Source organism: Bos javanicus, chromosome 19 (genome assembly GCF_032452875.1).
Source record: "Bos javanicus breed banteng chromosome 19, ARS-OSU_banteng_1.0, whole genome shotgun sequence".
Taxonomy (NCBI): domain Eukaryota; kingdom Metazoa; phylum Chordata; class Mammalia; order Artiodactyla; family Bovidae; genus Bos; species Bos javanicus.
Window position 1 is genome coordinate 41,129,510 of NC_083886.1, and position 26,186 is coordinate 41,155,695.

General features: G+C 44.7%; 1 protein-coding gene and 1 pseudogene across 6 annotated transcripts in view; one reads left to right on the forward strand and one right to left on the reverse strand.

Annotated features, from left to right (window-relative positions):
- Positions 1-1,216: 1,216 nt before the first annotated feature.
- LOC133231476 (transcription factor CP2-like protein 1) lies at positions 1,217-10,634 on the forward strand (annotated as a pseudogene).
- A 1,275-nt stretch (positions 10,635-11,909) lies between these two features.
- The window catches only part of FBXL20 (F-box and leucine rich repeat protein 20), a 105,341-nt gene continuing 91,064 nt past the window's right edge, over positions 11,910-26,186 (reverse strand). For 4 of the 6 annotated variants that reach the window (XM_061391631.1, XM_061391632.1, XM_061391633.1 and 1 more), the window contains 6 exons: positions 25,834-25,964; positions 24,162-24,222; positions 22,996-23,040; positions 21,279-21,335; positions 20,067-20,279; positions 11,910-18,699 (listed from right to left, as the gene is read on the reverse strand). In XM_061391631.1, coding sequence (XP_061247615.1) covers positions 18,592-18,699; positions 20,067-20,279; positions 21,279-21,335; positions 22,996-23,040; positions 24,162-24,222; positions 25,834-25,964 — 615 coding nt within the window. In that variant the 3' untranslated portion in view covers positions 11,910-18,591. The remainder of the gene's footprint in view (positions 18,700-20,066; positions 20,280-21,278; positions 21,336-22,995; positions 23,041-24,161; positions 24,223-25,833; positions 25,965-26,186) is intronic. The other 2 variants (XR_009731373.1, XR_009731372.1) reach the window with 2 other exon arrangements.

The window sequence follows — 26,186 nt, forward strand, 5'->3', positions numbered from 1 at the left end:
TTGGGGACTCAAAGTTTCTTTGGCCCCCATTGGCAGGAATGTTCCCATCCCCTTTTCTCCTTTGGTCTGGCTTCATAGGAGAAGAATGTAGGTACAGGACTGGGGGGCCAGGTACCTGGAGGAACCCAGCCCATTGTGTGTGTGTGGGGGGAGTGGGGGTTGGCGGGGAGGGAGGCATACTCTTTGGTTTTCCTTCTCCCTTCCTCTGAGGAGGGGTTGCCAGAATCACAAAGCCTTGATAGTTAGGGTCACAGGAGGTCAGGCCACATCTTTGGAGCCCTGTGTCTGCTCTCTGAAACGCCCTTATCTGTTTACACCAAATACAGTAGTGGGAGGTGGGGGCAGCGGGCCGGGGCTGACTGTGTACAGTGACAACGGGAGCTGAGCCCGAGGAAGGGAGCCATCCATCCACAAACACAGCCTGCTCCACACCCCAGGGCAGAGCGCCCAGCTGGACCCCCTCCCCTTCTGCCTTCCTGGGGAGGGGGCCATCCACAAACACAGCCTGCCCCACGCCCCAGGGCAGAGCGCCCAGCTGGACCCCCTCTCCTTCTGCCTCCCCAGGGAGGGGGCACTCCCAGGCCCACCCCCCTTCACGGGTGTGCTCTCCTTCCCATCACCACCCTGAGCTGTCTCCACAGCAAGCTGGACTATATTCTGTAAACTCCAGTCCCCTAGCCAGGCAGCCCCCAGTGACAGGACAGGTGCTGGGCCATCACTGCCCCTCTATGGGGGGAGGCTGGGGGGCGGCCAGGGGGAGGCCAGGGGGAGCAAAGGCCCTTTGTAGGTCCACGTGACGCTGTGTGTCTGTTTGTCCTGTCTCCTGGAGTGGTCAGGCTCCTAGCCCCCATAGCGTCCTGTGAGGGGTCCAGGCAGTCGGTCTCCAGGAATCAACTTGGCTTATGTATCTGGAGCTAATCTCTTAGCTCCAGGGTGCCCCTCATGGTTCCTGGGCCTCTTGGGGAACGTTGAAGGTGGGGTTAGTGGATATCCATCCCTGTGACTGGTTTTGCTGCAAAACTGTCTCCCCTTTGAGTTAATGATTGGTGGGGAGCCCTAGGGACATCATTTCTCCATTCCCCACCTGGGCAGCTTGGGCTGCCTAACAGGTCCTGAGTTTCCTGGAACCCTGGTTGCTCAGCCAATAAGGAGCCGAAGCCTTGCCCCACCCTTCTGTGTGTCCCTGCCTGTGTATAAAGCCTGGGGCCCCAGGTGGATGGCCCAGGGGGTCCAGCCCAACCCAGTGCTGAGCTCTCTGCGACACAGCTGGTCCTGCTCTCTCTCCAAGACGCTGTTTTGGCACAACCAGCTGGAGCACCTGTGGCCGAGCCCCAGGGAGCTGTACCGTGGGCCGCCAAGCAGCTTGCTCAGGTAAGGGCCAGAACCCCTCCCTCCAGCCCCCGAGGAAGGCCCTGATCTGATTTGTGATGGACACGGTAGGGCCATCTGTTTCAAGCTGAAGATTATGGGCTTCCTGCTCTTGGGGGGTGGTTGGTCAGGGCGTGCATGCTCAGTCATATCCAACTCTTTGCGAACCCACTGGGAAATGGTCAAATGTATCTGGAATTTAGTGGGTCCCAGGACATCTCAAAGCACCCTAACCACCCACCCACTCAGGACACATGTTGGGCAGTCACTGGCCATCAGGCAAGCCTTGAGGTTGCAAATTGCCACTTCCTTCTCCAGGGGATCTTCCTGACCCAGGGATGGAACCCGGGTCTCCTGCATTGGAGGCAGACTCTTTAACCTCTGAGCCACCAGGGAAGCCCAATTTGGTGTGTGTGTGTGTTAGTCGCTTATTCGTGTCTGACTCTTTGCAACCCCATGGACTGTAGCCCACCAGGCTCCTCTGTCCATGGAATTCTCCAGGCCAAGAATACTGGAGTGGGTTGCCATTTCCTTCTCCAAATTGATGGCAGATGTTTGCAAATATTCTAGTGTTGGGGATTTGCACCTTGAGGGATGTCTGCTGGAGGCCAGAGCAGCTGAATGGGGACCCCTTAGGCCCTGGCTGCTGCAGGGGTACCTGCTTCAGCAAACTGTAGGCTCCCTGGAGGGCGAATCTGGCAGAAAGAGTCAAAGCCTCTTGGAGGAGGGGGTGGACAGGGCAGAAGCCAGCCGTGCCTTCCTCTCTCAGGAAGAGCTGGCCAACATCCCCCGAGCGGAGCAGCCCTGCCCCGTGTTCCAGTACGTGCTCTGTGCAGCCACTTCGCTGGCACAGGTGAACCAGGGTGCTCTGGGCCTGGGGATGGAGAGGGGCGAGCGGGGTGCTAGTGGGAGGCTGGACCTGGGGTGGGCTGGGGGTGGCAGGCAGCCTCTCTGCCCCTGAGAGGGGTGCCCACTTCCCCTCAATTTCTCCTAGGCCAGTCCTATGAGGTACAGATGCTCTGCAACCCCAAACTGGTCGATGCCACTCAGGAGCCCCGGCTGCTGAAGGCAAGTGCCTCCACTCCCAGAACTGGCAAAGGCTGGCTATGACTCTCCCTCTGGCAGGAAGCCAGTGTCACCACAGTGATGTCATTCTCAAGTAGAACCCGCTCACGTCCACCTTTTCATTTGACCTTCACAACAGCTCAGTGGTGGCGGGAATTGTTGAGGAAAAAGGCACAGTGAGATGAAGTATTATTTTCTCAAGGACACAGAGCCAGTAAATAGCAGAACCAGGATTTAGAAATACATTTACATAGCATTATTCACACACATGATTCCATCTCTCAGGAAAAAAAAAGTTTTTATTTAGCTCCCGTTCTTTGCCAGAAACTGTTCTATGCACTAGAGATTCAGGGGTAAAGAGACAGATGTGGCTTCTTTCCTTGGGGACTTGCGTTCTACTGAGACAAACATGTCATTGAACAATTTAGATACGATTACAAGTTGATTTACAAATCGCAAACTGCTAAGTGCTGTGAAGAAAGAGTGACTGAGTGCAAAGGGATTAACTCCTCCATTTTACAGATGAGGAAACTGAAGCTCTAGGTTACTTCCTCAGTTTCACTGCTTGTTGAGTGGCAGGTGGCCTCTGGACACAGATCTAGTTATTCTAAGTCCTTTTGCCCCATGTGGGTGGGAGGGAAGGTAAGGGAGAGGCTGGCAAGGTTGGCTTGTCCCAGAGGTGGGAGCTGGTTCCCAAATGCCACGGCACCCTCCTGTGCCCACAGAGCGTGGTGCGTGTGGTTTTCCACGACCGGCGCCTGCAGTACACTGAGCAGCAACAGCTGGACGGCTGGAGGTGGAGCCGGCCTGGGGACCGTATCCTGGACATATGTGACTGGGGAGGGACCAGGGCCCTTCAGGGCTGCTGTCTGGCTTAGAGGCCCCTGTGGATGGGGCGGGCGGTGGTGCTGAGCCCTGCTCCCTGCCTGCCAATCTGTGCCTGCAGATATCCCTCTGTCTGTGGGGGTGCTGGAACCCCAAGTGCTGCCCTCACAACTGAACACCGTGGAGTTTTATTAGGACCCGACCAAGAGGACCTCTCTCTTCCTGCAAGTGAGTCTGAGGCTGGGACAGGAAGGAGGCTGGAGGTCAGATGAGGGTGGCAGCAGCCTATATGGAAAAGAAAGGTGAGCTTGGGTGGAGGTCAGAGGAGGTAATAAGAATGAATCACTTCCAGAAAGCACCATGAGGAACAAAGGTGGACACGTTGATTGAATGTCACTGTAGGGAAGGACTTGTTAAACATTAAGGTGATGGAAGAAATGACAAGACACAGGACAGAATTTAGATTCATAGAAAGTAATGGTCTGCAAAGTGTAGGCAAGATTAAAAGGGACATCACATGGGGAAAACAGTTGCCACATATAACATACATGATGTTATATTTTAAATATATAAAAAATTCTCATACATTAAAAAGTATATGAAAGCTCAATAGAAAAATTGGCAAAGGATATAAGCAATTTATAAAGAAAGATACAAATTGCTAATACAAGTAGACAGTTCAAACTCACAAAATGTTAATAATGCTAATTAAAACTACATGTATATATGTACACACACACACAGCTTCCTTGGTGGTTCAATGGTAAAGAATCCACCTGCCAATGCAGGAGATATGCCTTCAATCCCTGGGTCAGGAAGATCCCCTGGAGAAGAAAATGGCAATCTACTCCAGTATTCTAGCCTGGGAAATCCCATGGACAAAGGAATGGCAGGCTACAGTCCATGTGTTGCAAAGAGTCAGACATGACTTGACGATTAAACAACTACACACACACACACACACACACACACATGCAAACTGGCAGACTCTTAAAAAACTATTATTTGTAAGCTTTAGAGAAACAGACAACCTCATACTCCGAGAATGCAAATTGATGTATCCATTTAGTAAGTATGTGGGCAAATTTTATTAAATTTAATATTCATACTCATTTTCCCAGTAGTTCTACCTCAAGAAATGCAGTGCTGAATAAGTACACAAACATACCTTTAGCAGCTATTCATGCCCCTGCCATTTTTTATATTAAAAGATATTAATCAAAATGTCCATCAGATAAGGGTGGACTTTGAAATAGGTGTTTAGTAGTTTATAATGGAAATTGTGTAGCCATTATAATGATGTCTTGGAAAAAAAAAATGATGTCTTGGAAATATTTCATGACAAGAGAAACTGCTTTCCCATACGTAAAGGCAGAATGTAGACTTGTGTTTAATGTTTGATTTCTATTTTGCAAAAATAAAAGTGTGTGTATATAAAAGTTGTGTTTTTTTCTTGCACAGAGAAAAGATAGAAAGAAACAATACTTGAATGTTAACAGTACTCTCTGTGAGTGGTGGAGTGATGGAGATGCCCGTATCCTTTGTACTTTTTCAGTGCTGTACTGTACGTAGTTGCTCAGTCCTGACTCTGCGACCTGATGCACTGTGTAGCCTGCCAGGCAAGAATACTGGAGTGGGTTGCCATGTCCTCCTCCAGGGAATCTTCCCAACCCAGGGATATGAACCCAGGTCTTCCACATTGCAGGCAGATTCTTTACCATCTGAGCCACCAGGGAAGCCCGAGAATACAGGTGTGGGTAGCCTATTCCTTCTACAGGGGATCTTCCCGACTCAGGGATTGAACTGGGGTCTCCTGCATTGCAGGCGGATTCTTTACCAGCTGAGCTGCCAGGGAAGCCCCCTTGCATCTTCTATGTTGAATAGATTTCCTTTTATAATAAAAAGTATTGTCAAAATTCACATTTAAGTCCCTTTTTTGAATGTCCTCTGTACTCTAAGCACCTGGACGAGGAGCCAGGTGGATATGGCACAATTTCAGTTCCACTACTTCTTGGCATGGACCTTGCCTGGGTAATATAATCTCTATGAGCCTCAGCTTCCCTACCTGTAAAGTTGGATTCTTTAACTGTTCTTCACAAGATTGCAGGAAGGCAATCACAACCACTGTAGTGGTTGTGCAGATCAGGAAGGCTTCCTAGAGTAGACTGCTAGGTTTAGCAAATAAAATACAGGACACTCAATTTAGATAAATTTTGAACTGGTAACTTTACCCTGGAATGGAATGTATGGGCTCAAGTGTGAGCAGAGAGCGCTTTCCCAGTAGAGGACTCTAGGGACAGCTATGCATGTGTATTGGGGTGATAAGCAGGCTAGATGAGTGGGTCAGTGGGTTCATTGATGGGAGGAAGAGCAGCCAGGCAGAAAGGCTTGACTTGTCTCTTTAAGGTGCTTGAATGCCGCGGTCAGGGACTTTGCTTCTCGTCTCATAGTCTTAAGGAGACACTGAGGGATTTTGAACCAGGGAAAGAACCTAATAAGGTATACCTTAAGAATAGACACTGGTTGGGGATGGAAAGTTGCTGTGGCTGACAGGTGGCAGACAGGTAGCAGGTTTCAGGTGAGATCCCTTGAATATGGGCAGGACCTAGATAGTCACCCTTCTTTTCCACCTCAGGTTCACTGCATCAGCACCAAGTTCACTCGGAAAAAAGTTGGGGAGAAAGGCGTCCCCTTCTGCCTCCAGATCGACACTTTCAAGCCCAGTGACAAGGAGCTTCCGCTGGAGCACCTGCATTCAGCTGGCTGCCTCCTCAAGGTGTTTAAGGTGCGGGCAGCATGGGGCCCTTTCCCCTCCTTCCCTCCCTCCCTCTCAGGGCTGTCACCCTGCCTTGCTGGCTGTGTGGATCTGACTTGGCATTGGGGTAGACCCTCACTCAGCCTGCAGACCCTGGACCTGGGACTGTTTCCTTCTCTGTACACAGATGGATGGGGCTTGGTCTCTTTCTCAGAGCCCTTCCTGTCATGAGAAGTGGGCAGGTAAGGAGGGGAATGCTGACATTTCCTTGTCATCCTCCTGCAGCCCAAAGGAGCTGACCGGAAACTGAAAACTGACCGGGAGAAGATTGAGAAACAGCCCGTGCATGAGAGAAACAACTATCAGACAGCCTGTGAGAGCACCATCTTCATGGAGGTATGTGTGCTGGGCAGTGGGGGCCAGGGGGGAGAAAACATCCTCATTGTACACGTGGGGAAACTGAGGCCTCAGGTGTTGCAGCTGCTGCATGATCATCAGCACCCCCACATACACACGAATGAGTCCCCATTTCCTGCGAGGACAAACTGCAGTGCCTATAGTTGACGGTTCCCAGGAGCAGACGTTCACAGCCTGCCTCTCCTGTGCCCTGCTGCTGCGACTACCCGACTTCTGCTCCCTCTTCCTGGTGCATCTCCCTTGCTGCTGTAGCTCCTCCAGAAGTTCCCCAACTCCCCAGCCAGACCTGAGGCTAGTTTAACTTTCTTCATTGTGTGGAAATCTGATCTACCTGTGAGGGGCTCCTGGGGCAGGGACCAAGTTTGGCCCAAGGCCTGCCAACAGTCACCACTGCACTCCTGAATGTCCAGGCTAACCTTGCTGTTTGTTTGCCCCACAGTGTTCACCGTGGCCAGAGCCCGTTTCAGGGGCCCACCTGCCTCTGAGCCCTTTTGCTCTGACCTCTCCCCACTCCTGCAAGCTCCTGTCCCCGGAGACGTGAGGCAGGATAAACACCTCCTATCAGCCCCTGGGGTGAGAGTGAAGAGAGAAGCCCTCAACTCAGGAGGCCAGCGAGGGGCAGGCCCAGGGGTGCCACTGAGGGAGCTTCTGGGGAACAACTGGGTGACACCAGGACAGGCCTAGGGAAGTGGGGGTAGGAGACTGGCCACCCTGCTCCTCTGAGCCAGACTCCCTGCTCCCCCATAGGCTCTGCTCCTCACCATCATTCGCCTTGGACACCTTGGGGGGCAGCCTAGCTCTTGTGAGTCTTCCCGCTACCCCCAACTCTTCCAAAGCCTTCTCAGCAGTTCCCTCTTTCTCCATAATAGGGTGGCCCTGCCCCCTGGTGGACAGATGTGGTATGGCCACAGATCGCAAAATGGTTGCCTGATGGCATTGGGCACGTCCCTTGGGCAGGATGAGCCTCCCTTCTCAGACTTGGGACCCCCAAGGGCAGGGATGTTTCCCCTCCACCTTGTTCTCAGTCCATGGGACCATGGTGTCACTTGGACCACTCTTTATGCCTCAGGGTCTGAACCCCGGAGCCTCCATCCTAGAGACACAGCAGTGGTTGCTCATCAGCACTGGTTCTCCAGCTACTGCCGGTTGCTGGCCAGTTTCACTGGTGAGGCTGGGATCTGGTCCACAGGTAGGGACCAGACCTGGAGGGGACTGAGGGCACTCAGGCAGGAAGGCTGTCTGTCCTGGCTTGCTCTGTGTCCTTCAACTAACTTTTATTTAGAACTAATTGTTGACACAGCATAATGCTTGCTAGGCTCTCTTCTTGTGGATTATCTCATACAATTTATACATTACCCCTGAGGACAGGGCTCAGAGAGGCTAAATAACTTGCCCAAGGGCACATATCTAGCCAGTGGCAGAAGTGGAATTTGAATCCAAGTCTGACTCCCACGTCTGGATATACTAGGGCTATTTGTAGACTAATAGTGGATCGTATCCCTTGCCACCCTTGGTCTCTGGCCTCTCTTCCCCTAATCTAGCCCTGTCTGATTTCTCAGGCACTGATCTGCTGAAGCTTACTCCCCAGGACCTTATTCAGATCTGTGGAGCTGCTGACGGGATGCGCCTTTTCAATACTCTCAGAGCTAGGTGCTGGGCATTGCCAACCAGGGTTCCCTTTTCACTGTAGTGTGTGCGTGCTAAGTCACTTCAGTCACCTCTGACTCTTTGCAACCCTATGAACTGTAGCCTGCCAGGCTCCTCTGTCCATGGGATTCTCCAGGCAAGAATACTGGAGTTGAAAAAAAAAAAATATTGGAGTTGGTTGCCACGCCCTTCTCCAGGGGATCTTCCCCAACCCAGGGATCGAATTTGTCTGTCTCCTGCATTGGCAGGCAGGTTCTGTACCACTAGTGCCACCTGGGAAGCCCTGCCAGTGTAGTGGCACTTACCAACTCAGCTGCAGTCCTGTTTCATAGAATGTTTAAGTGGAAGGCACCTGAAAAACTACTCAACCCCACGTCTTTTTACAAAGTAAGAAACTCAGGAGGACAGTAAGAGACCTGAGGACAGCAACCTGCTGCCTGAGGCCAGAGCAAGGCTAGCAGAGTTGGGCTTAAGTCAGGCTGCTGTGACTTCTTTCTGTGCCCATCCGGCGTACATCACTGTTTCTGGGGGTACAGGTGGATTTTTCTCCTCTCCTCTCCCCACAGGGTCCAGCATTCACTAAATCTTGGTGACCCCTCTCCCTAGACACCTGGGAGGAGGTGGGGTTCTCCCAAAGGGGCTAAAACTGGGACCTGTTAGTTCAGGTTTGAATGTAGACTTTTCTCTTGGCCCAGGCCGATCCGACACCGGCTGACCTTATATGTTGCTCAGGAGACCTGTAGGCAAGACGATGAGGTTCCTAAGAACCCTGACTCAGGTGAGGTTCTGGGGTCTTGAGAAAACAAAAGAAGAAAGCCAGGCGTAGCTGCATGAAACCTCTTCTGGTCTGGGACCCAGCATGCCCTTGGCATTCTCATCTTCTGTAATTTGACTAGTCTTCTCCTTCCAGTATGTATCCCTGGGTTTATTCCTCCATGCTCTACACTCTGATTCCACAAATTCCATCCAATTTGTCATTCTGTTAGTACAAGGGATTAGAACACTATAATCTTGTTACTGCATTTGGGCTTCAGTCATTCATACAGCGTCCCATCGCTTCTTTAAACTGGAGGTTCCTCTCAATTTGAGGCCTTGCCAGAGGTAAGGAATGGGAGGTGAAAATGGAAGTGGATTTATAAACTTTTTTCCTTTACTCCTTCTCCCCATCTGGGCACCTCCCAATGAGCTGTTACTTTGCCCTCTGGGCAGTGGCACCCCCCACTGACTCCTGCCCCTGTGCTGCCCACACCCCCAGGCTTTTATCAAGAGATCTCCCTGGATGAACTCAGTGCTGTAGAGCTCCTGGGGAAACTGGCTGAACTCCTGGCCCTCCCAGCCAATCAGGTCCACCGTCTTTTCCATCAGGGCCCCGGGGGTGTCCTCATTCTCCTCAGTGACCAGGTAAAGTAGGCAGTGGTTCCCTGCACGGTCCCATGAGGTTGGAAGGCGGCTTGAATACTCTTCCAACCTCAGGCCCAGTCTCGCTGTCTCTGCCCTAGCTTGTTCTGTTTGGTTCTAAGAACAGAATTGTCTTAGTGACCCCTTCTCCCTTGCAGGTGGCTCAGAATCTTAAGGATGAATCGTACTTTGTGGCTGTGGTGAAGAAAGGTAGGGATTTTAGAGGGAGAGGTTGTGTGCCTGGCAGGCCCTAGAAAGGTTAAGATTGTCTTATACCATCTCTTAAATGAGACTGAAAGTTTCCTTGAAGGTGTGTTGTGGGTACTGTGCCCCAACCAACTGGTGAACATCTGCTTCATGCTAGCTTTGCGTCAAAACAACAGTCATATAGCTAAGAACAGCTACTCATTGCTCAGTAAAAAGTTAACAATATTCTCATGAGGGAAAAATGCCCTGGTTTGAGGCAGTTATTAGGAGAGGGAAAGCCCTTGCTCTCCCCACCACACTGCCGCAACCCAACAGTCATACAGGTCACAATGGCAGGTGCTTGCTGGACATCACCTGGAGCACAGCACTTCCGATCAGCAGGCTGGTGGTCCTAGTTATTCACTGTCTGTCCTCTCTCCCTCCTCTCTGCTCCTGTACCCAGGGAGGTCCTAAAGAGCTGGACTTGGGCCCTGGAAGAACATTTGATGTGGCAGATGTACCACAGGCTGCTTTGATGTTTGGGAACAGCACAGTAGGTTGGGGGTCTGTCTCATCCCACTAGAGCCCCTTCTTTTTTAAACTGCTTTCAGTGCAGAATCTAGATGGCTACTACCTGGTTCTGACCTAGGCCCAGAGGTACCCTGCTCAAGAGGAGGAGACTGGTGCCAGCCTGGTTCTTTGGGGTCCTGTGTTCACCAGAAGCCTTTTTAAAATCCTCAGATGCTTCACCAGGGTTCAGGTGAAGAGCCAAACCATCATGGGTCCTACAAGCAGGCCCCAGGCTCATGTTTCTGCTCAGCAGCAAGTCGCTGGAACCCCTGAGACAAGCTGAGCTGAGTTGGCCAAGCCTGTGAGGCAAACACCCTGGCAATATGGATAAGCAACTCTTGCCCTAAGCTGCTCAACTACGGCTATTCTTGAACAATGAAGTTATACGGCTTTATTTTTTTAAATGTAGTTGAATTAAAATCTTAATTTTGTTTCATTTTTAGGTTTATAATCTACCTGAAACTTAATTTTCTGTGTATTTTTTTTCCATGTAGAAAACCAACTTTATATGTACTTTTTAAGTAAGTGATATTAGACCATGTTTTATTTCATTCCTTTTTTTTCCTCCCAATCCCCTTCCCTTAAAACTTTTTGATGGAAAATTTTAAACATACTGAAAAGAAAAACCCATGTGTGCATGGTGTGGAAGACAGACCCAAATGCCTTTATTAATCATTTGCCCCATTTGTCATTTACTGATCATCTCTGGTGAGTCCTAAACCTGCTGACCTCTGGCTAGGGAGGGTAGGCAGAAGGAAGACTTTAAACACTGGATTAACAGGATTAAAGGACAGGAAGGGAGAATCTGCATATTGAAGTTCAAAGACCTAGAACTTGCCTCCCTCAAAGACCAAGGCTGCCTCAATAAGGACAAGGAAGCAGGCAGGCATCTGCTTGTACCCCTGGAAGGGAGCGTGGGACCCCGTCAGCCCCAGATGACCAGTCCAGACTAGGCCTTTACCTCATGCAGCATGAGTGGATTTCAAGTGAGGCTCATGATTCCACAGGGCTCCCCAGGGGTCTTTCAGGGCAGGGAAGATACCCTGAGATCTAAATTGAGGTTGCTGATCCGGCTCCACTTCTCGTCCCTATCTCCACTGAAGGATAGGGGCACCACTGCATTTAGCCTTTGTTTATCTTTCAAGCTAGGAGCCTCCAGCAGACTAGACACTGAAATGAAGCGAGTAAAAGCAGGTAACGTGCTTACTGTATGCCACTGTTACTGCTTTTAATCTCCACAACTCTAAAACAGGTACTGCTGTCCCCACTTTACCAGCAAAGAACTGAGATAGAGGGGCTAACATGGAATTTATTTGATTAACCATTACACTACTCCCTCACTCCTTTTTAGTCTAAGGGCAATTCTCTGCACAGATAAGGAACTCAGATTGAACTGTTACTATCATATTAATTAAGACAAAGGTTTTTTAGAAACTCTGATTTATGTCTTCCATTTTTCTTAGAGACAAGTGGAGTGCAGGGTATTAAGGCTGTTGAAAAGGCTATTGAAAAGATACTAAATATTTAAAAAAATTAATGAAGAGTACTAATTAAAGGATAGTAAAAAAATAAAGATGCCAAAAAGATTGAGCCTCAGGGGCCTTTACACACCAGGGGTTCAAGGACATTAAGAATCTTAGCTACAAGTCAGGCTATTTCCGCAGCAAAATGAAAAGTCTTCACAGCTTATTTCCTTTAATTACATCATAAAACAAAAATTAGAACATACAGGAAACAATAATAGTTACATAACAATTTACTTTATATATTTATATATAAAAAACATTTTTTTTTTTTTTTTTAGTCCAAAGATTTTTAAAGCAAAAGGAATCCTCTACTGCCACCTTGGATTTTATTTATTTTAAATAACCCTCCCTCCCCCCCACCCCCCAATCTCAAGCGCCAAAAGTACTGGGTGGAAACACAGTTGCTTGGACAGCTAATGGAAGCTGCTGTTAAGTCACCACGGAGGAACTGTGTTGGCCCCAGGGACTGGCTAAGTGTTGGGGCAGGCCTGGTGGAGAAACAAGCAAGCAGCGGCTCCCACACACCGAAGCTCTCACTCCAGGGCAGGCCGAATGGCTGGACAAGGCTTAGGCCAGACAGCGATGTTGGGGATCAGACCCTGCCAGTCAACTGTTCTCTGCATTTTACCCCTTCCTCAGGGAGTGGGGGTGGAGGCGGGGCCATGAAAGGGTCAAACAGCCTGATTTGAAGATAAAATTTCTCCCACAGCACCATTTACCCATCCATCTCTGTCCCCAAGCAGAGTCTGGCAGGCAGGGGGAGTCCTCACAGTTCTCTGAGCTCTGCACAGCCTGTTTCTCAGGTCTGCGCTCTCAGGGTCACTGGAAGGTGGGCAAAGGTGAGGAGAGGAGTTGGGAAACGACCAAGGCAGGTTACTTGGAAAACAATTCCTGGGAGGAGGAAAAAAGAGGCAGCAAGAATGGGAGGCATCTGAAGGGTGATCATAAAACAGGAAGGGAGAAAGGCAAAATTAAGGCCTTTCTCTCCCTGGAGCAACTCTTCGGACTGAGTAGTCACAGATCCTCAGGGGCCAACTCTGAGAGCTGCAGCATGGTGAGGGGAAAAAAAAAATCCCCAAGTATCTTATGATGAGCCCCATCTCACAGATCTTGTATATGTTAGAGGTTAGTGTATTTTTCAGGGGCAGGGTAAGGAGGGAAGTGAGAGAAGAAATCTCAGGCTCACCTCTTCCTGTACTTATTAGAAATTAACAGTCATCAGAGAAGCACAGATAAGAAATTATTCTTAAGAGAAGGGAAGGAGAAAAAAAACAAAAAACTGATGTAAACCCAGAAAAGTAGCAGCAAAGGTTTCACTTATTATAGGTCTATTATATAGCACTAGGAAAGAAAATCATTCAAGTCTTTAGGCAGGGAAAGGTAAAGGAATTAATCAAACCATGCCAGTTAGAGACTCCTTTTTCAAGTTAGGATTTTCTAAGACTTTAGGTTCTCATTCACTAGTGCCATAAAAAAAAGAAAACAAAGAATAATGACATCAGGGGATGAGAAGGGTTAGGCTAAGGTAACAAGCACATACATGTATGTGAGCAGCAGTGTGGGACAGATATGAGTTAATAGTAATAAGCAGTATAAGAGACGCTGCAAGCCAAAACTTAGTGGGGCAAAGCTTTCTTCCTTCACTTTAATTAAAAAAAAAAAAAAAAGAAATTACTTCAAAGGTTTTCCTGGGTTCTTGGGGGTATGGCAGTTGAGAATACATGTGTCTGCACAGCTCTCTTCCCTCATCTCTCCCTGAGATGGGGATTCTCATTTACTTCCTACCTGCTCTTGCTCTGGTGGAAACCACACCCAGAAGTTGCTGGGAAGCACTGGTGGTGTTCAGAGGTGCCGATCCCTTTCTGGGTGACACTGGTCTGCTGTGTGCAAAGTAGAAGCCCTCCTTGCCAGGAAGAAGGGCATGGAGTTCATTAGATGGAAAGTAAATCTGCCTACAGGCGAGGCAGTTGTTTCTACATATTCAGGACCGATGCTCGTACCTGAAGCAAAGTACCCCAGTTCCAGAACCAATTTTCTCCTTCACTTTGAATTGCAACTACCATTTCCCCACCCTGATTCTTCAAAACAAGACACTGAAAAATACAGAAAACCAAAAGGGTCAACTGATATAGTTTTGGTTGTTCACGGTTCTTTTTCCTAAAAGGGCAGTGAACCACCCTGCCTGAGGAAACACTGAGTCCCGACACCTGGGAACTAACCTCTACCAAGGGCTTACTCAACAAAAACAGGAGGCAGAGATGAAAGAATTGCATTACGGCATTTTTTCTTAACACCCATGTAAACCTGTCCAACAATTTTTTTTTCCTGCTGAAAATTAAATGTACCTCTCTTGGGCTCCAAAGATTCACTCAGACTCAGCTGAGAAGTTCTTACTGACTTTCTTAAGGATCAAAGGTTCCCGAGATGTGGAACTGATGTTCTTAAGGATAAAAATGGGCAAAACAGGTAGACTTGCCTTGGGGTATGGGGAAGGGGGATGGGTGGGCTGCAGAAGCCCTTCATGCAGAAAACTCACTTGCCTCAAATGGTAGAAAGTTTGTTTCAAGTGGGAGGGCAAGTTAGAGCAGCATGCTCTCTTGCTGGAGATGTCGACATGTTACATTTGGACATCTGGACACAGCAAATACAAGCCAAATTACCTGGATTAATTATACCCTACTGAAATGGTTGTATACAGGTTTCTGTATGTTCCAATCTTCTAATTAACATTTATGATAGAAATAAAGGTGAGAGGCTGAGACTTTGTGACTCCCCTCACCCTCCTACCACTTTAGGGTTCTTTGGTTCAAGATCATTGTAAGGGGGAGGGTTCTGCCTCAAGACCTCCAATGAAACATCCTATCTGTCTTCTCAAACAAGACTTGACTAATTCACATGGCTTAGGTTTGAGGTGGTTAAAGATCCTAGAACTGGTGGGCAGATAGAGAAGGCAATTTTTTAATAAAATGTTCTGGAAGCTCAAAGCATACCACTGAAGGAGTGTCAGCCAGGATGCACAACAGGGATAGAAAATTAACCTTAAATCATGCACACAGGGAGGGTAAAAAAGCAGAACAGACCGATTTCCTTTAAACCCTTCCTCTCTCGTGGCAGTTGTCATGAGCAATCTGACTTTCAGCCCAATAAACATTAAATGGACAAGGGTCCACCATGACCAAGTGCTCCTTGCTCTAAATAACATAGTCACCAAGGATACGCTGCCCATAGGCAGGTAGGAAACCAACTCTTCTTTCCTGGGATACTCTCACACTTCCTAACAACTTCAAACTAAGACAGGTTCCAACTTATACTTTGTTTAGCCTCCCATGGCATTTGTGGGTTATCAAACCAGTAACAATGCATTTTACAAGGCAATTAGAAGAAATAAAAGAACTTGACTGCTACAGCACTGTAGCTATATTGAACCATTCAAACAGTTTGGAAAGCCTGAAATAAAGCATCATAAAAATATTCACCAGATTTCTCTCTAAAAGGTGATATAAGGAATATGAAAAATTTCTGACTTACATGTCTACTAAATCAACTTAATGGATGTGGAAATTTATAAAAACCACTTAAGAAATACTTTTACATCCACTAAAGAACAGAATAAGATGAGAAATATTTTTTACATAAAAGCACAATGTGCTTTCATATTCCAAATATTGGAAAAAAAGGGAAGAAGCCAGATTCCCTTATTCCTTATATCTGACAGTTTGATTTCAAATTCAGTAAGCACACACCAAAGATCACTCAGTGAAAAATGGCCTGAGCTGCCTTACAGTTACTGAATTCAAGGTTGCCCAGATCAGGACAAGAATTCAGAGAGGAAGCCAGATTGAAGACATGGAAATAAATTAGCAGTATCACTGGGAGTGAAGCTTTAAATAGAAGGCAAGGATGGGTATATAAAGGAAGTGGGAGAAGTCTATGCAAAAAAAAAAAAAAAGCTGGAATCATTCCCTTCATAGGTAGGGTCAATGAAGATGTAAAAGATACTGATGATGCTGGAAACCATAAGGGGAAAAGGATGCTTAGAAAAGAGATGATCTGGATGTGTAATAACTTTGAGGATACCTTCTTACTTTGCCCAAATCTCTTCTCACTTTTCACTCTGGTTTTTTTTTTAATTGAAGGCACACTCCAGAATCAGACAAAGAGACCAATAAGTTTTTCCTAATGTTGAGTCAGGAAATATTACGTTCAAATGACAGGACCCTTTCCACTTGACCAAAACTTACCATGGGTTCTCAAAGTCCTGTATCATTAACCGACACAGGTTTCAGATTGGCATAAAAATACATGTCCTTCCAAGCTTTATGGGCCTCAAGTTTTCTTGAGAAAGGAACAAGGCTCCTGCCTGACCATATACACACCAGTGCTGCATACTCCAGGGCCTTTATGCTCTCACTGACTCTGTTCTCACCTGCACAAGCCCGCAGAGACTTGCACAGGGGTGCACTCTTTGAGAAGAGAAACAGCATTTTCAAGACATTCATGTACTAGTGAATAGGTTTGTTCCTTTTTTAAATAAAGAAGTACCTCAAGAACTTCAACTGTTGGGAAATTAAAATCCACACTCACTAATAAATCAAGGTTTTATTCAGGCACTATTTTTTTTTTTTTAAACTTTGTACGTTAGAGCTGTTGCCCCCTAAATACATATACATACATATATATATATAAGTTTTGTTTGAGTGAGTTACCTGGGGATCTGAATATTTTCAACCACATTTAGAAGTGTGTGTGCAAATGTGTATATGTATATATGTGGGATATAGCCAGGAGAGTGGGTCTCACTTTTAAAAAATATATTCCTTATGTGGTAACCTGAAAAGAGGATAAGGGAAAGGAAATGAAAAATACCTATAATTTGAGCTTTTAAAAGGGTGTAATAATAAAATTAGATTTAAAATAAATTTAACATGCTAACTAATGGTGGATAGTAGGTTCCTAGGACCTTTTCAACTAATTGCTTATGGAAAAGTAAATCACATTTTATTCTTACATATGCTAGTATTACTAACACCTGCAGCATTAAAACAAGCCTTTTAACAGCCTGGATCATGTAGAAGATGACCTAAGATTGTGGTGGGTTGCACATTAATGTCCTAAAAAACCAAAAGTCACCCTATTAAAAAAATCACACAAGGTTTCTAACCTTGATGTTTAGAAATCTACTTCTTACACTTCAGAAACTTATTTTATTTCCCTCATCCTCTATGATTTTTTTTTTTTTGATGGGGGGGAACTTCTTCTTTGACTTTGAGTCATGGACACTGAATACTCTGCTCTAAGTTCTGGTGACCAGGCTGCCCAACACACTGAACCCCCTACTTCCTCTCAATGTTCTCTTTCTGCCACCCCAATGCCTTTACCTGGCTTCTCTGATATTTCATTCATGGAAAGTCTGGAGCTCAAGAGAGAGATGGCTGATGGGTTCTGAAAAGGTTCTAGTCCTTTGAGGCTCCAACATTAGATATGATACCAAACACTGATGTACAGTTGACCAGCTGTGATAGGGTCATTCTCGCATCCCTGATAAGCTGAAATGGGAGGAAAAAAAGAGAAACAGCCCAGCTCAATCGCACAACTCCTTGAGCAGCATTCCTGCTAAAGTAGAACAAATCTCACAGGCACAAATCAGAGATGCCACTGATCACACCTAGATTTTGGTCAACACATAATATTTGAGCTTTGGTGGCGGTGGCTTTCAGTTTCAGCTTTGGGATTTGCCATTCCACTCTTTTCTAATAATGCATTTCTCTCTCCTCATTAAGTCAGATGGAAGGAAAAATGTGCAGAGGGGAATACTGGGTGTATCATGCATATTATCATTTATCACAAGATACAACAAAAACCAAAAGGCAAAGTTTGTTTTCATCAAAATAGTCTTAGCTCAATTTCTTCTCATAATTTTTCTTGACTGGCAAAGATTCAGGCAGGGTCCCCTAATGGTAAAATTTAGAATTAAAAAAATATTTATTGATAATGTCTCTTTTAAAAATGTTTGGTAACCCCAACTAATTATCCAAAATGCAAATTGTAAACACAACAACAGCAAAGGAGTAACAACTGAGTATGAGTAAGCAGACTATGAACAGATGACAGATTGAGCAAGAGTGCAGGAGGGAGCAACAGAGAATGAAAGACAGGTACACAGTGTGCTACAGACAGTGACAATTTGAGTGAATAAGTCATCACATCTGGACCACAGTGATTTCAATGCAACCATTTAGCAAACCTCTGGGCCAAATACTAAAACACAGTAGGAGGAATGGACAAGCCTTCTTTGTGAGCATGCTCAGCATGTTGGCATGGGAACAAGGAAGCACAGCAGCTCTTTAGTCATCTCACAATGGATGGCTACCATTTATAGGATGCAAAGAAATTTTCCCTCTGGTCCCTGATACAACATGTATTATTTTTCTATGCTTTCCTTGACCCTGGAGGACTGCAGTTGCTGTTCCAAAATTGCCAAAGAAACCCCTTAACAAAATAAAGAAACCACAGTAGCAGTAAAACTGGGTTTGCTGGAATGCCCCCTTCAATCTACCTTGCTTATGATTTTCTTCTGGGCACATCCAACAGGAATGGTTAAGTTTTACCAATCCACATGATAAAGCCAGCACGAACTCAGTCCCCTGGTCACAGAGACAGACTGGGTCAGGGTGAGAGTGGGTATGCGTATTTATGTGTGGCTCTGGGGATCTGGACACCGCCCTCACTTTGTAACCTTTGCCCGGAACACTGGGGTTGCTTCCAATGGAGATCCACGGTAACTCTAGAAGTGTCATTAAATACTCAGTTCACCAAGGTTGACCACCTCCATTGTCATAGGATGATGCAGCATCTGCAGAAGCGCTGTCTGCTGCCCCCTACTGATGGGGGTGGAGTGACAGGTGCGAAGTAGGCGTGGACTTTAATATTGGGTAAATGGGTCTGAAACAAGACAGAAACGTTACTAAGAGGGAGGCCTTCAACAGAAACAGCAAGGTTGCTTTTCAGAAAAACCAGAGGGACTGAGTGGACACGAAGGCAGAACAGAGGCTGAGCACGGACAGCATGTTGAGACCTAGGTTCTACTTCATACCATCCCAGATTATTCCAAAAGACCATATTAGTTCACATACCTTTGGCTGCTGCGTCCATAATAATAAAACTGAGGGCAAAGGTCATGCTAATCTCTTAACCTGTCCCAAAGGGATTCCTGGTTGGATTCCCATAGCTGGAAGAAATTATATAAACTTAAAAATTAATTTTTTCCAAGCCATTATGGACAATGTTTCCTCTGATATCTTTAAAAACCCATTATCCTCTTTTAACTAACATGTTTCTAACATTTACTACATAAATGGTTTCTAAACTCCTACTATGTTCAAGGCATTGTGCTAGTTCTGTAAAGGGACAATGGTCAAGATAGAGATCCTGCTCTTAGGGAACTTAGGAGTCTAGACATGCACACAGATAGCTAGACTGGAAGAGTGCTAAGTGATTCTTGAGGATTCAGAGGTGGAATCCCCGGCTGGGGTGGAATCCAGCCAGGCGGACCTAGGGACCATAGGCCACAGAAGCAGCTCTGGATGACCTGTGGCTTTCCTCTTTTGGTAAAGAAGAGATATGGATGCAAGGCCTTCCCACTGCAATTACATTCTCAGTCCTCCAGGTCTAAAGGGAGAGGTGGAATTGAGGTCAACTGGAACTTCAACTTAAATCTGCTGCTCCTTTATGCACTCTGATGCTATTAAGGCCAACACAGATATTTTTAAAGGTTGGTTTTAAGGGCCAAATTAAGCAGAGGGCCTTTCCCACAACAGGTGTGGAGCAGATGTTCCAATAAATGTCTGTTGAGCAGAACAATCCAACACAAAGATTCATCCAGTCTTTTATAACCTCTTTGCTGGCAACCTGTCTTTCAGTGATTTGGCTATACATGAGTCTGTTATGAAGGATGGGGCAAAAATAAAAGGTAAAAAATGGTGATCCAACCACCATTTGCTGTCTTAAAAAAAAAAAAAAAGATTCCTAGCACAAGAGTTTGATATGAAAGGCTATACAAATTAAAAAATTTAAACCCCATTTAACTAAATATTTTTTCATTATTTTTTTCATCCTGCTAAACTTCCATCAGGAACAACAGGAAAGAACTATCTACCCTTAGGTTTCCCTGCCATCTTTTTTTCTCTTTGTTGAAAATCCAGGTAAATACATAAATCACAGGAATCTAAACCTTAGAAAAGGAAATGGAGGGGGAAAAAAAGAAAGAGTGCTGAGAAACTAGAGCCAGAGGATGATGCTGCCATCTTTACCCTGAGTCTCTTGATTCCAGCCCGCGTGATTTGCTGGCAGTCATAGAGTTCTATCCGCTCGAGGCTGTGACAGCTCTTCAAGTGCTCCAGGGACGCATCTGTGATTAGGGGACAGTTGTCCAGTTCAATCACCTCCAGCTGGTCATGGGCGCAGGCCCCGTTCCCCAGGTGACGAATTCCATCGTCTGTGATCAGCTCACAGTGAGACAGACTCTGCAGCCAAATAGAACAGGGAAGGACACTGAAATATTTAATAGCATTCTTTGAATCAGAGGCCTGTATGTAACCAGGAAAAAGAGCTTGCTGGTTTGATTCCGAAATATATCGAGCCATCACTAGAGCCATGTGGTGAAATGAAGAATGCATATCAGAGTCGGTGGGGTTCTGCTTTTGATAATCAATGATCAACATTTTTCTGGGTGATTCTAAATACATCTTGTGAATTCCTATAATGACTGTGAAATAGTTCATAAACAAAATAAGACATGTCCCACAACCCTCTTGACACACAAATTATTAATACTTTTCCTCTCTTACTGGGACAAGGGCGGGGGTGGCACTCAAGCTTTTCCTGTAAACATTTTTTTGAAATTTGGACTAAATATTGAATACCTGATGCAGGGCATGCCCAAATAGTTTATTACCTGAAGATGATTCTTACAGCTGTAAGATGTGGTCACCTGTTAACTTTACAAGTTTTCCTTAAATCCCTGGTTCCTCCATGTGAAACACAGAACCCTTGACTGAAACATGGTTTAATGTGCCACAGAACACCAAAAATGAGCCTAGATACAGAACATACAACCTGAATTCTTTCTCACAGTGTTACTGGAAGCAGTAGCAGAAACTCCCTCCAAGTAAAGCTTTGATTGGGTCTGTTTTATAGGAACATTTAGTCCCAGTGAGAAGGAAGCAGACTGTATTTGGGGCCATCTCATCTCTTGGATCTCTAGAAATTTAAGCATCATTCAGGCTGGAGTGTAATTCATGCAGAAGGGAGAAAAACTGTCAGTTTTCAATCTCTAAGCATCGATAGAGAAAACATTTAACTTTTCCAGTTTCTATCTTTCTCCCTTAGACAAGTCCTCCCTTGGTCTTCTGTAAGTTGACAATTTGGAGAAATATACTTTCCCAAGATGGTAACCAGACACCAATAGAGCTCAGTTTTGAATAAATTCAATAAATATATAAAATTTCCAAAGTCAAACTCACCAATACTTGAAGTCGAGGACAGTGTATAGAAAGTTGGATTAATGTGCTATCTGTTATCTGAAAGAAACATGTAAGCTTATTTTAGGTGTAACTGCAAAAAACTCATGGGCCATACCACATTTGACTACACTTCCAGTCTGATATCCTGATAATTATCAAACAACAGAATCTCAAGGTTGAAATCCCATCAGCTACCAGAACCTGTTTTTTGAGAATCTATCCAGGCTAGACTTAAATTCATCTAGTCATCTTTGAACAGGTCCGTTGAAAATTGTTTTTGAAATAAACGAAAACTTGTCCCCTCATAACTTCTACCCACTGGACTTTGTTTGATCTCCTTAGAACCATCACGGAAGTGAATCAGAAGACACTGTTCCATGAAAAAAATTAATGTAGGAACATCCTCAAGTTTTTAGATATCTAACCCATATTTTTACAAACAATGCCACAACTCAGGACTGGTAACTGGTATGTCAGTTATTTTCCTCAAGGATGGCAGAAAGAAGCTGCTGGGTTAACTACGAACATTCAATAAGGAAAAACTCCTGAGAAACAACAGTCTTTCATAATTATCTTAGGATGAAAAGTAAATCAGCGTTTCTTTTCAAATTTGTCTCCAATTCTGAAATTATTATTATAAATCACATAACTCCACAGGGGCTAAGAAATGGCAGGGGTAGGGGATTATAGTGGGCAAGCATGTGTGCATCATTCAGAAGGAGTGGACACCGGAAAGGACACACAGGCACGTGCAAGAGACGGACGTGAACATGTTTTAGTTTAATTAGGATTGACAGGTACTAAGTAGTGTCCAGATAACAAACAGTTACCTGGAGTATATAGAGTTACTGAATATATAGCTGCTATAGTTACCGAAGTATCTTTTATTCTTTATTTTTACCATTAAAAAAATTCACTGCTTTTTTTAAAAGTTTTTATTTTGGCTGTGCTGGGCCTCATTGCTGTGCACAGGCCTTCTCTAGTTTTGGTGAGCCTGGGTTACTACAGTTGCGGTGCTCGGGATTCTCATTGCAAAGGCTTCTCTTGCTGTGCAGCGCAGCCTCTGGGGCACACAGGCTTCAGCAGTTATGGCGCATGGGCTTAGTTGCCCTGTGGCATGTGGAACCTTCCTGGACCAGGGATCAAACCCATGTCCCCTGGACTGGCAGGCAGATTCGTTACCACTGGATCATCACGGAAGTCCACCTTCTTTTCAGGAGTCCCCCTTTAAAATTTCTCCCTACCCAACCAACAAACTCAAAGCTCTTAACATTGGTAATAAAAGAAAGTGTTAATAAGGTAGTAAGTCTGCCTGCCTGAAGGACAGGGTTCCACACAGAGTTGGGTCTCTAGGGTTTATGATATATGAGGCTCCAGGTCCAATTAAGCTAAAAAGGGACAGATATCTATCAGTGTCATGGGGCTTTAATTATTTACTAGTATCATAACCCTGTAGATCTAAAGAAATATCTTAATATCTTTATGATCTGAATGCCTGATCCTTCTTTCTTTCTAACGGCAACCTTACTGATGACATGTATTTTCCTAGCACAAATTGCATGAGCACCTGTGCCTGGTATGCCTGGATGACACCTCAATAAATGGACAGCAAGCAGGCTCTATAATATGTGAGGGTAGGGAATTGAACGTTCCGACGTGCATGTATTATGCACATTTCTATTATACTGTATTTCCGAGTAAAAATCCACAATCTTACCTGAACACACTCTTCCAGGTCCATCTTTTCAAGCTCATGGCAATTCTGAAAAATACAAACAACCCAACATTATAGAAAAAACATTTAAAATACAGGAAAAAATTAAGGTCAAAAAAATAAATGGTATTAAATGTACCGATGAAATCTCAAGAGCTTCAGAACTGGTGTCATTTTAATACCACTTCCTACCTTATTCCATTACTTACACTTTTTAAAAAGGCCTGTATCATAGTGAATTTCTCAATTATTCCACACTTAAAGTATCTACTATCTAAGAAGTCCAAAGGAATAAATTTCCTGAATATTCACTGAGATAATATAGAGATCCTTTCAACCAAAAACAATTTAATGAAAATGATTTCTTTGGAAGCACAGGAAGGGAATCTGTGTCTTAATCTAGTTATGCCAAGTGCTGCCCTCTGTTCCCTCCCCCATTAGTATTCCATTGATCTGCCCTGAAAGCAAATGCCCTTTCTCGTGGTCCATTACACTGGTCAAAGATGGTATACTTTAAATACTATTATACAGTGACTTAAAAGCCCCTTCATGTATTAATATCTTGTGGAGAATATAGAAAATCTCTTAACATCTCTCCATTTATGGAGAAGGAAATGGCAACCCACTCCAGTACTCTTGCCTTGAAAATCCCATGGACGGAGGAGCTTGGTGCAGGCTACTATCCATGGGGTCGCAAAGAGTTGGGCACGACTGAGCGACTTCACTTTCACTTTAAAACCATAAATGTAATTGGTTTTCCTACCTTTTCATGCCAATTTATTCCATTAAAAATATAATGAAAAAAAAATCTCTCCATTTAGATTAGGCTTACATGTTTCTTTCAACATTCATTCACCAGTTGCACACCAAATAACCAAGTAAATCTTTCACAAAGCACTAGGAAATGCCTGCTCAGTTTAACCTAGCATCTTATGAAAAAGTGGAAAATCAAGTCTCTTGAAGGAGTGTCATGCTCTCCAACCCATGTCTACCTTTCCAGAGCACTTGCCTGAAGCTTCTGCCCAAGAATGCTCAGGAACACCAGCCACAGATGTATTCTCCCACATCCCATACCTCAATTTTCTGTTCCTTACATTTCCCTATGTTGTTCATTCTTCTGAAATTAAAAATCCTGAACAAAGCCTACAGAACCTGAAGAAAACACTTACCCTGGCCAGAGTGGTAAAGCCTACATCGGTTAATTGAGAACATCTTGCCACTTCTAATATTCTGTTAAAAAAACAAAGTGAAAGTCAACCCCTTGGTCCCTGAAAACTGGGTCTTCTAAAAGAGCAAGAATTTAAGAAAACAACCTCCTATTCCCTAAGGTCTATGTAACACAGAATGACATTCACAGCTAAGCAAGTCTGTATACAGATCTTGCCATTCTCTTTCATGGAGTCATCAAAAAGTGGTCCTGTAAATATATTTCAGGGTGACGCAATCAGAAGAACATAATAGAAGCTTGTAGTTAATGCCAAAATGCATGATAAATGCATTAAAAAGCCTTCTTGATAGCATACTGCTTACCCCCAGAGGGCAGCCTGCTCCTAGAAAACAAAGGAAATGGAGATAAATACTCTGTTTCAGTTAATCTTGCTGCTAAAGTAAATTATTCTCTTTCCCTATTTCACATGTAGGTTCACTCAGATTTAAACAGCTTTTAAAAATACGATGAAGGGACTGGTTAATCACAGGCCTGTCCCAAATAAGAAATTCCATATATATGAAAAAAAATATCCTTAAGCTTCCTGCCTCCTCCCACAGGCTTTCAGGGAGGCCCAGCAGAGAAGGAAGCTGAGCTGGCAGTCACTCTCCTATTCAGGAACTGCTGAACACAACCCTAAACACCAACCACAGGCTTGGGGAATCAAAAGTAGTAGCTCTTTTCTGTGCAAAGTCTGGTGGTGTCTGTATGACAATACCGAAGAACACTGTATGTTTGCTTACAAATTACTAAAAAAGTTAAAGCAAAACCATATAAAGGCCCATGGCCAGATCATTACAAAAAAGTTTTAAGAAAGTTTTTATTGGTTTACAATGATTGTTATAGGTAAGAAAAGCGGTTTTGTAGGTTTTGGAGCTAGACTGCCTGGGAGTGAACACTTATTCCTGCCCTTACTAACTGTGAGACCTTGAACTGTTTACTCCACCTCTTTGTGCTTTGGTTTTCTCATCTATAACACAGAGGTGATAACAGTGCTTATATGGTGTTATGATGATTAAATGAATTAATATCTGTAAGTCGTTTATGGCTGACACGTTTAATATGTAAGTACAATGAAGCTTTGTTTTAAAGACTGAAAATCAAGATGGGCTTGATGCCATGTGTCTGCTAACATAGCATTCTTAGTAAACATTTAGCCAATCTTGTACTCAGGTAGAGAAGAGGAGCCACAGAGAAATGAAGCTTGCTTTAAAACCATCAGTACAAAAGAGTTGTTTTTTCACTTTAAATATTCCCCGCTATGTACCTGACATCATTACTACAATAGAATAGGTAGGCCTCTAAATTTTCTTCAGAAAGAAATTACATGAAAGCATTAATAAGAGAAAATGACTTTATTTCTTTTCTCAAGTAATGAGATAAAATGTTGGTATTTTAGTACTAGTTATATTCTAGTATGGACAGCAAGAAGTAGAAAATGAGGACTATGACCCCCAGGTTCAGGCCAATTACATGTAATCAAATGAGGTAGGAAGCAAGTAGGTAGGCATCTGAAAAGGTAGTAGTGGCCTTGTAGAGTCTACCTTAGAAATTTCAAGTTTCCAAGGAATGAGCATGAGTGGAGGCTGCTGCTCCTTTTCTCTGATTTTTTGAGATAAACAAGAAATGTTTACCTAAGCCGAGGGCAGTTCTGACCTAAAGCGTTCAGGATGGCATCTGTGATGTTGGAGCAGCCAGAGGCACAGAGGGACTGTAACTTATGGCACCCTCTGCATATAGTAATGAGACCTTCATCTGTGATTTGCTAAAAAAACAAGAGGGAAAAACCCATAGTTATCAGTAACTTAGCAGAAGATAAAGACAAAAAAAAGTTACCTCTGTGAAGTAAGTGCCAAAAAGAAATAAAAGCAGATTTGATATTAATCACGTAGCAGACCTAAAAGAAAATGAACACTTTCTTTCTTCCTTCCAGTTCCTTTTGATTTAGTTTTCAAGAGAATCTGTGCTCATTGCTGGTGCAAAGGGA